General features: G+C 37.3%; 1 protein-coding gene across 1 annotated transcript; it reads right to left on the minus strand.

The window, feature by feature from the left end:
* Window positions 1–4,732: 4,732 nt before the first annotated feature.
* On the minus strand, window positions 4,733–6,545 carry LOC149016980 (protein SHI RELATED SEQUENCE 1-like). The gene is made up of 2 exons (XM_089153797.1): window positions 5,859–6,545; window positions 4,733–5,503 (listed from the first exon to the last, which is right to left on the minus strand). The coding sequence occupies exons 1-2, from the start codon at window positions 6,427–6,429 to the stop codon at window positions 5,091–5,093; spliced, it is 984 nt and encodes a 327-aa protein (XP_089009923.1). The 5' UTR covers window positions 6,430–6,545; the 3' UTR covers window positions 4,733–5,090.
* Window positions 6,546–11,495: the final 4,950 nt, after the last annotated feature.

Below are 11,495 nucleotides of genomic sequence, written 5' to 3' on the forward strand. Positions count from 1 at the left end.
TTTGTATGTTCTTTTTTGTTGTTTTAAGATAAACGTTCAGATTAAATGGATAATTAAATGTCCATATAACAAGATGGGGAGATTTGAATTAGCTTTCTCTATGCATGCGTTATAAGTACATTTAGATGATGATATGTATTCCGGAAGCACGGCAGCACAAAATAATATTCTGAAAGAAAAATGAAAAGAAAAACAGAGATATGTGATCACAGAGAAAATTCTTAATGTGATTATTTTGCAGAGCAAATTGCACTGGCACCCCAAAATGGAGGCTTTAAGGCATTGACACCTCACTTTATGTTTAAAAAACACAAAGACACTGAAAACAGTTAAATCAGTGTTTATTTTGTTTCAATTCCAAAAATATCCTTCTAATAAACAGTATTTGGACTGTTTGAAGTGATAAATTGGACAAATATATTTAATGAAAATTTAATTTTTGGCTCTTTGTGTTTTTTAAACATAAAGTGGAGTGTCAGTGTTTTAAGGCCTTTATTTTGAGGTGCTAGTGCAATTTGCTCTATTTTGTAATTGATCAATTTTATTGAAGCTCCCAATTATCCAGCCAGCCCATCCATTGGACGTTTGTAAGACTCTTTGGTATTGTGACTTCCAAAGAATATCTAATTTTTTCTTTTCTGGGAAGAATTTCAATGTCAAGAATCTTTTTTTTTTTGGTAATATATTTTTGGTAATCATATTTATATGTCAAGAATCATATAAAAGCACGGAAACTCCCGTTTTTGCAACTTGGGCAATGATGACTGATCTGAAAGTCATTAAATCATGGTATAAGCCAAAAAAGAAATTCAAAAGAGAAAACCATGGAAGATGGAACCTGGGGATTTATTTATGTGGATTTCATTTTATTAATTTAAAATTATTTTTTTAAGGTCCCACCCTAATTGTTTTGGGTTGAAATTTAATCAATATGTAATATAAGCGCTGATAGTGGTGATATATTAGATGTCATTAACCATGGCAATATCAATTAAGGACCTAATTTGCACTTAGTTGGCACCAAAGACTTTGAATTCATCATTCTCACATTAACTTTCTGTCAACAAAACCTTTGTTTGTTTGTTGGTTGGTACCTCGATTACCAAGTAATAAATGCATCTGTTGGCATTAGAGAGGATCTGTTCCACCGAATGGAATGGATAGATAACATTATACTGAAAATTAAAACTGTAAATATTTTGAAGAATTAACTCATTATGAACCCTAAAAGCGCAATACGTGATAATGATTTGCAAAAACTATCCTTTCCCCCAAAAGGAAATTCGTTTTTTGGATCAATCGAAAAAGAGAAATTAGCAAAAGCTATTACATGATCCATCAATTCTACAATTCAAAATGAAAATTATTTGTACAACACCTACAGCGAAAGGCCGAGAAAGAGTCAAAATGGCCTTGGAGAGAAATGCATGTACGTATCAAACAAGTTTTCCACGCATTACATAACGTGAGGGTCCTTTCCTTTGGAGTTTTATTTATTTACTCCAATAAGAAGAGGGACAGAGACGACCAAAAACCAAAAGAAAAACAAAAACTAAGCGCAAAACCCTAGTGATCCGTGAAAATCTATCGAAGGGCTGTATTTGTACTGGTCTGCGGTGATTGTTTGGGTAGGCTGATCATCAGTACTGAAGAACAGCAACTGGGTTGGAAGTTGGAGTTGATGCTCAAATTCCATTTGCAGGGATGGTGCTGCAACCATAGAATGGGAAGGTAATCTTTTATCTCTACCAGTCAAGGAAGGATTTCGGAATGGCACAGGTAAGTCTCATCATGACAAACAACCCTAGTTGGTGCATACACTGATACACATACGATGATACGAAATCTCCACACGGTACGTAAGCTAGCAATTAATCAAGCATAATAGCACGCACCCTTTTGTTTTCTTTCGTTTTCTCTTTTGGGGTTTCAACAAAAGTAGCCTGGGAGGCCTGGACCACTCTCAGAGTCTCAGAGAACACTGCTCAGCTATAAACGATAACCACCACAACTAGAATGAATGCACTTGGTACTACTTGGAATTCTAATTCTTCACGCCTTGCCCTCCTACCTTAACCAGTGCCACAAACACACTGGCGTAGAGCGTAACGCGTGGCCCTCTGTACGTACGTATGGACACCTTAATGACACACTCCACACTTTTGTAAGAACACGCTCTTGTCAAAGCCTCAAAAGATCCTACTACTCATTTCGTACATTGTTGTCTTCATTCTTTCCAACCCACAAGTAAAATCTCTCTCTCTCTCTCTCTACCATATATGATGATGCAAGAGGATAGACTTTCTGAGAATAAGTTGAATCAAGGTGCCATGTTCTAGAGGGCTTTCATTTAGACATTCCCCTCACCAGGTTTGTTTTCCATATCTGTTTAATATCTTGCCCACTGTTCAACACACTGGGTAGAAGGCAAGAACCTGCCCTAGCTAACCTTGCTCTTGTTACCAACATTGTCCTTTCCAATGACCTGCAACTAGTCACATCTGCCATGACTTCCACCTAAGACAGTACACTTCATTACATATGTTATATTGAATTATATTAATCCCTGTAATTAAGTAGTGGGTGAAGTATTAGCAAGATATCCCTAATCTTTGTTTTGTCCACTCCTGACCTACAAGCATTTTCATACGAATTGCATACAGAATGTGGTTATTACCACTGTAATATCTGTCATTTCCAAAAGGAAAACTTAGTTACCAAAAATACAACATGATGCTTCTTAGCTTTTTAATTTTTTGCCAAAAAAATCATAACCAGAATTTCTTTATGCAATCATCTTTCACACTTTATTCTGGTTACTTGGTCCTTGAGTTCTTTATTCCTGTCAATATTTTAGTCCATTCACGGTTGCCTGTATATATATATATATATATATATATCCCAGTTATCAAACTTCTAACAAGGTTAGTTATAAAATCATTTTGTAAGTTGAAGGACACATTTGCATGTTCCATTTTCTGGCTTCTATTCTGTATCATGCAACATTATTATTTTTCCTTCCTAAATAGCTAGGCCTTGTTGAGAATTTGAAGCATTTTCAAATGAAACACTTTCACCCTACATTGTTCTATACCCTCTTAAAGGTATAAACTTTCTGTCTTTATTCAGTATTGAAAATCCAAGGCTCTAAATGTTTACAATATCTAGGATGTCATGGTAGGATACATAATTTTTTTATTTGTCGATAGCATGGTTAAGAATCCACTCAAGTGATGGTTTCCTTGTATGGAAATGTGCAACTAAGCTAAGATTAGATAGAACCATTACAAAGAAAGACTTTTTAAGTCCTCTTACCCTCTCCCTGCTATTCTGTCCTTAAGGGTAATGAATCTTTTGCTTTTGATTGAGTGTTGTGAATGTACCTTTAGAACAAATGGCTGACTATGGGGAACAATCAAATGTTTATCTATGGTTAAAGTGTCCCTTTGGAAAAAATGGCTTAGTACTACTGGGAACAATGAAATAGTTTTCTATGATTAAAGACTCCTTATATTCTGTAAGGCATTGATTAGATGCCCAACTAATTAATCTTTTCTATCATAAAATAGTTTTTTTTTTTCCTTTGAGGAATAGCATTTGCTTTATGGCTATTCTCCTTCCGTAATGTTTCCTGGCATATAATTTGCACTTGATGCATGTATTCAAACAATGCTGCTGTGTCATTCTTCCTGAAGAACAACTAGCTAGACAAAGTAATGCAGATCTTTTTGTCGATCCAAAAAAAAAAAAAAAATGCAGGACGGGTAAGCATGGTTTAGCTTTTGTGTCCTAAGGTATCAGCACTCAATCATAAATGAAGAACTGATATACTATCAAAAACATGTCAACAAAGTAATAGATAAAGGTTTTATTTCTCCCTTAAGGAGCATTATCTGGTGAAGCTCTACAGAAGAAAGAACATGTCATGGGTCTGATAGTATGTCGATATAGGTGAAATTCTCATCTTTCCCATGTGTCACTCTAAGAAGAGTCTCCATGGAAGAAACTGAAATTGATTAAAGAGTCTCCATGGAAGAACTGGAAACTGATTAGACTTACAATAACATCAACTAGCTAGTTGTGTACATTAACAAATGCATAGTTAGATAAAATGCCTCCATGCTGAATGGTCAAAATAACCTTCTGCGTAAGGAAATGGAGAACCATGCATCCAGTTCTTATAATTTTTGATTCTTTAAAATCTTGAGTTTGTAATGCATGGATGAACATAGCCCTAATAGGCGTGTCAAGATGGAGGACCTGGGCCCAAATCTCACATGAACAAGGAGACACGAGTGAAGAAGATCCACACGCCATGGATGATAAAATCCATGTCAATGAAGACCTCATATCTGCAATTAATTAATCTGGAGTATGGATCCTATATTCACAAGGAAAGTAAAATTTTCAACCCATATATTTACATTCTTGATACTTTGTTCAATTAGAAGCAGAATTCATTTTTGAGTGAGAGAGAGAGAGAGAGAAAATTTGGGGGGAAAACAACAGAAGAAGAAGGAAAATAAAGGAAATAGTGATAACAGCATTTGCCCAGCCGGACACGGAGCCCATAGCGTCCAATGTCAAACCGGCAAACAAACGCGTAAACAGGAAAAAAAAGTGGCTTCAAAGTTCAAAGCCAACCAGAAAGCCAGTTTAAATCCAATCCATTCAAAAGAGAAAACCATATAATAAAGAAAGAAATTAAAGGACTATCAAATACATATCAAAATCAAACATAGAAGACTAGACTATGGACGCATTCAACACGCTGTTGACATTATGCACTGCACTCTAATTAAGTCTTTCTTCACCCACTACACAAGAACTCGAACTCTCAAATTCTTAGCTAACATATTTAAACAATGGAGGAGATGAGATATATATGATAACTCGGAGAAGAGCAGAAAATATGTAACTGATAAAATCTGAAATGTAATTTGAAAGAGAAAAGGAACATCTTTGCTACATTTATCATCAGTCTCTCTGATCATCAGTGATCAATGGATGTAAGGTTAGTCAGATCAGAAAGAGCCCAGAAGGAAAGAAGAGAAGTGGGGAAAGAAGTAAATGTGGCCAAGCTCCTAAGTTCAGGATCTTGGAGGTGGGAAGAATTGCGTACCGGCCATGAAAGCGCTGAGTGGTGTTGGTGGGTATAAAGATGAAGGATCAAACATTGCTGCGGCAGCGGCTGCTGCTGCGCTTGTGCTTGTTGTCATCATTGCAGCTGAAGCAGCTGAAGTGGTATTGGTGGCAGCTGCCGCAATGAGATTATGAGGACCTCCTCCTCCACCTCCTCCACCACCTACGGAGGAGCTTTCTCCATGACTGTAATGGATTTCAGGGCCTTGATCATAGAGGATACCCTTGAATACATGCCCTCCAATGTTTATGGCCGTCTGATATGCATATTGGTCATCTGGCTCATCGATAGAACTCACTCTCACGCAACGAAACACCGCCTGAGAATTCACTTCTGCCGGAAAGTTCCCCACTTCCAACCCTGTCAAAACTCCAAATCCACATACCATGAAAATTAACTTCACAGTAAACAATGCATCAAACGAGAGAAATTGTAATCTCTACCAAGTTATGGATCATTCTCATGCAAAAGTCAGCTACAATATAGTTGTTTGTGAAATGGGCTTTCTCGATATTTGGCTCAATATCCTTCTTTTTTTTCTTTCTTTCCTATAAGATATAAACATTTCCAGAGATTCATATCTACATAGAAGTTCACATCTGGGTATCTAATGTTTCATTCTTTTCCAAAGTCTATCGTGAATCTGTTCGATCTTGAGCGCAGGGAAAGAGAGAGAGAAAGAGAATTACTAATCTCTGTCTTTTGGGATTCTCACCTCGGAGGTGCCGCTGTTGTTGTTGTTGTGGTGGTGGTTGTTGATGTTGCTGGATAGCTGAGAGCTGCTGCTGGCGCTCACGCCTTCTAGAAGCAGGAACCCAAGTGCTCTTGACGTGGGTAGGGCACTGAAACCCTCGGCTCTTACAGCAAGTCCTGCATCTCATATGGATGCAATCTTTCTTCGCTTGGTTCCCACAGTCTTGGCAGCTCGTACCTCCTCCAGGTCCTTGCCTCATCGTCGTCCTCCCACTACAACTACTCAAAATTGCTGCTGTTGCTGGTGATGTGTCTCTGAAACTCAGCTCATCGGACGTCGATGATGGGGAGCAGATGTTTTCTTGAAGCCGTTGTTGATGAAGCTGCTGCTGCTGCTGCTGCTGATGAAGGTGCCATAGCTCGAAACCCTTGTGGCTATTAAATGAGATCTCTTTCTCTCCGTTCTTGAATAGGAATAAACTCCCCGGAGGAATTTCACTGGGTGATTGCTGTTGTTGGTGGGTTCCACTTTCACCTCCTCCTCTTCCTGCTCCTCCTCCTCCACCTCCACCTAGAAAGAACCAACCGGCCATCTCTTGCACCCTGAAGCTGTGGCAAACTTCAATTGGAACAACTGAAAACCCATAGCAGAAGCTCAGATGAGCCTGAGACACGCCGCTTTGGAGTAATTGCTCCTTTATTACTCCAGATTAGGACGGCCACTAAAGATGAGAGAGAGAGAGAAATACTTATAGCAGTAGTAGTAATCGTAGTATCTCCACCAATCAATCTCTACCGTACTTACTACTGTAGGTATGACTTTTTTAGGTATGTGGGTAAGGTTTGAATTGTGTAGAGTAGAGTAGTTACAGTAGTACCCTATGTACCAAGTTTCTTCCTTTTAATTTATTTCCAGGAATTCTTCTTCTTCGTTTCTCTCTTTTCTTTTAATTACCTTGATTTCAAGACTGCGTTATTCTTCTCTCTCTCTCTCTCTCTCTCTCTCTCTCTCAGTGTTTTCTAGTTGGCTTCTGCAGCTTTTCCGGAAACACATCGCATTTTTATGGGCTGTCGTTGATCGATCGTTGCTTCAATTCCTTTTTCTAATTTGAAAACATTAAAGACACAGAATTCCAGCCCTGCAACGCCGCCATGGCAACAGCGCCCCTCTACCTTCTGCAACTTCAATTTAAGGCAGACAGAGCAGAAGCAGAATCAGAACCTATTTCATCCTTCAATTCTCTTTCCTCCTCTCTCTTTCATATATAGTTCATTCCCTGTTAATGATCGTAAACATCACGACAACTCGTCTGCCCGTGGAAACTCTCCCTCTTTCTCTCAGCTTCATCTTTAGCGCTCTTACTACTCGGATGGAGCTGAGATGATCATCTACGGTTTCATGGTTTCCACGCGTCAACCCAGTTACTCATGCGACTAATTTTTTCTTATTACCAATTAATAACATCAAACTATGACTAGGAAACATCTTATTCTCCTCGGTTTCGGTTAAAAAAAATGCATTTGTTAAGTTTCATCTGATTCATATTAAAAATAATAAAAGAAAACCATATAGGAGAAAAAGAAGCTTCCCACCTAATTATTTGTCTGACTAATAACAGAAACTATTAGGGTAAGTATGATTTCAGTGTTACCTTTAAGTTCAACAATTTACCGTATGATATATTATAGGAGGTTAGAGTTTGAATTTTCTTGAGTTTAGTAGAAAATATAGTGGTTGATGCATTAAGTAGAAAGTCGCAATGACATTTTGTTGCATTGATAATAATCAGTCACATATTATTGAAGATGCTAGAAAGTTGGACTTACAAATTGTGATCGATGATTCTAGAGCTTACTTGACAAATTTGAATGTACGACCCTCCGGCCTCCATCTTTGAAAGGACAAAAGAGAAACATAAAAATGATGAGTTCCTTAACAAAATAAAGGAAAGAATGCAAGATGACAAACAGACAAATTTTAATCTTGATATAGAAGGATTGCTTGGTTGTCATAGAAAAGATGGTTTAGCTGTGTGAGATGAACACCAAAATCTCGAAAGAGAGAAGTTTACCGAACTAGCTTGCAAGTGGCCATCGCCATGGCCTGAAGGTAGGCCCTTAAGCAACCCATTATCTTAGCCTGACTCTCTAGAAGTAGTAGATCCTCAACCACTTGGTCCACCCCCTACCTTAGTGTAGCTCACTATTTTGTGTATACACAACAAATTAATGTTATTACCTTAAATTTCACTATCTTGGTGTCTACATGAATGTATACCTAAAAAATAGTTAAGGTGTGGGTAACTTTGGCCCAAGCAAACCTCAATTCCAGAAAAACAAGAAAAACTTGTCATGAAACTATAAAATCACATTGAGCAGCAAACCATGAAACCTTCGATCTCGACATGAATCACACCATTGTAATTGAATCGCATTAAATCCCTTCTATTCAATGCATTAGAGCTTCAATCTCAGCCTCCTAATTTGTTTTAACTCTTAGATTTACTCTTTTTTTTTTTTTTTTTAAGAAATAAAATAAAATAATAATAAAGAAGAAGTTTATTTAAATTTAAAAGCGAGCTGTGTTGTTGTAAAATCAAGAAAAATTCCTGCTGCAGCTGCATTCTTAGATGAACACATGTTCCCAGAAAGAGAAAGAGAAAGATAAAATACGAAGGAAGGAAGGAGAGGAGAAGACAAATTCTTAACAATTTCTATCTTTATTTTGTTTCCCAGGCACAAACAAGTAGTCCCAGAGAAGTAAGAAGGATATTTTCCATGGGCCTTCCATATACAGAACATCATGGTGGCCAGATTCTCTTTGAACCAGAGGATGGCGGATATTTATACTTTATGATGGGAGATGGTGAAGGTGATAATGATCCCAACAATTTTACCCAAAATAAGAAATCTATTCTTGGGAAGATTATGAGGCTCGATGTCGACAGACAGTGTTCCAAGTGAGTACAAATGACTCCTTAGATTAACATGTTTTCTCCTGTTGTAACAACCATCAAATTCCTGCATTCACCTTTCTCCATCAGCAATTTCTGCAATGAAGTGAAGCACATAAACAGATAATATTAGAACACTCTTTTTGCTATCATCTTATCTGCAAATTCAGCTGTTACCAGTACAACATGTTTCCCATGTATTCTTTATGATTGATCTTTCCTCTCCCCTTTCTTCTTGTGAAACAAATAGAAGTTAATCAGTAAAATTTATCTACTAAGAGTCATCTCCTTGCACTTCTTAGACTATATAGTATTCAATTTCACTCTGGCTTATCAATTCCCAGGTGCAAAAGAAATGGCTGAAGATCCCCAGTTGCTACCTGAAATTTGGGCCATGGGGTTCAGAAATCCATGGCGCTGCAGTTTTGATGCAGAAAGGCCTTCCTCGTTCCTACTTTATGTGCTCGGATGATGGCGTGGTGAGAGATTAGTTAATTAGTTTTCTTGCAACCATCTGTAGATGACAGAAACATCTTCTCTATTGTCATTCATCTGGTTCTGTATCTGTCCATCTTCCCAGAAAGAGAAAGATAAAATACCAAGGAAGGAAGGAAGGAAGGAAGGAAGGAAGGGAAGACAAATTCTTATTTTTCCGTTCATTTTGCTTTTCATCATTGGTTAAACACCTAGAGAGTGAAGCCAGCGATTCCGATGATGAAGAAACTCGGAATTCTCAAATCCAATTATTAATTCTTAAAATAATAACGATTTTTTAATATAATATTTGGTTTTTAGGGGCCCTAGGCGACGCTTTCTTTTCTTTTCTTTTCTTTTCTTTTCGTATGATTTTTTAATAATTTTTTCCGTCGCATCACCACGTGAGGACCATGACTGCTAATTTATATTATTTTATTCAAAAGAAGAAAAAGCAAGAAATGCAGAATTTGGGACGTGAGGGAAGAACGAACGAACAGGTAACTTGACATGACGCGAACGAGCATTTGTCACTAATTAGGTCCCGTTTGTTTGGTGAGGTTTAGGTGGCTCTGGATTATGGGTTATATGCACTGTCAAATATAAGGCAGTGTGTCTATTAGGGCAATTGCCTAAGCTTATCTCTAATTTCTTATTACCCAAAGGGATTAACCTAATAAATTAGACAATTTTGGTAGAAAATTGGGTTCATTTCATGGGATAAGCTCTATAGATTAAAAATGGAACTAGAAACTTGTATTTATTCAGTAGAGCTTTATTAGTAAAACAAGCACGGAAGTTACTTCAAAATTGTGGGCATTAGTTCTTAAAGATAAATATTTTCTCATTGTGGTTTTCTTGATGCAACCTGCGGAGAAAGAAGTTCATGGGGGTGGAGAAGCTTGATAATTAGAAAAGAAGTGTTGCAAAAAGGTCAGATTAGAGGAATTGGTAGTGGTCAAGACACCAAGGTGTATAGTGATCCATGGGTTCCTAGTTTACCTTTGCATTGTATTTTGCATCCTTCAACTTTGGGTTAGTGACTTGATTCATTGTTCTTTTCGGTCATAGGTTTATTCAAAATTAAGGACTTCAAAATTAAGGACTTGATTTCCTGTTTGTGAAATTGCTGCAATTTTTAAGATTCTTATTGATGAGGATAAAATAATGCCAAATTGGGTTTAACCACAGTCGGACCATGGACTTTAGTTAGGAATAGATCAATCATGGCCGAGACTGGTCCAGAGTTCGAACCTAGTAGTTACATAAGGAAGAAAGAACTCTGCGGTTATATAAAGGGTAACTACTACTAACGTGAGATGGATGATTGTGCTAAGCAAAGTAACTGCTCCTATCTTCGAAAGGAAAGAAAGGTAAAAACCCTAAGATGGAACAACCACAAAAAAGAGGCACGAATGAATTCAACGATTAAGGAAGGAAGGTAAATCCTATATAAACTAAGGTCCACACACAATTAAGGTATTTAAATCGTTTCCCTCTATTAACATTATTCAATTAAGCTTTGAAACTTACTAGAGCTTTGTGGTGATCCATTATTGATTTAACCTTTGGAGGTGATTTTTCGATCGGCATGGTCGGCTCACGTCTAACCTTGTTTTGTAGGGCAAGCTTCAAGAAATCTGAGGGTTAAACAGATTTTGGACGCATCGCCTATGTTATTAAAGAATATGAGTGATACTTGGATGTGGAAGCACACTTTGAAAGGAAATTTCACAGTAAAATCATCAGCTTATTACATGGAGCTAACTTTGATGGATAGACAGACCTCTAGAGGAGCCTCATCTACAACTTTAGGTTTTTGGTCTAATGTTTGGAAACTACAAACTATGCTAATTCCTTTAAAAAAACAGGTCATAATGCTCTTTCAACTAATTTGAATTTGTTTTAGAAAGGTGTTTGTCTAACTGATGACTCTTCTATATTTTCAGATTCTATGTCTTCGCCATCTGTACTGCAGTTACAGTCTTCTTCAGTAGTTAATGTGCCATGTTTTTCATATTTTTTCTGATGGTTCTTGTGAGACATCTTCAACTAGAAATGGTCATGCAGAGCATATTTAAAGTTCAAATGGTGATTTCATAGCCAGCTCGTATGAAAGTAGGTTCGGTTAATTTCATCAGCAGCACAACTGCACAAGTTGAGTCGGAGGCCATTTATGATATTATCCAACTTGCTGCCGCTATTGGAATTAAAAATGTCAAGTTTTTTCC

Source organism: Hakea prostrata, chromosome 4 (assembly GCF_041222555.1).
Source record: "Hakea prostrata isolate BN-2017 chromosome 4, UWA_Hpros_2, whole genome shotgun sequence".
Taxonomy (NCBI): domain Eukaryota; kingdom Viridiplantae; phylum Streptophyta; class Magnoliopsida; order Proteales; family Proteaceae; genus Hakea; species Hakea prostrata.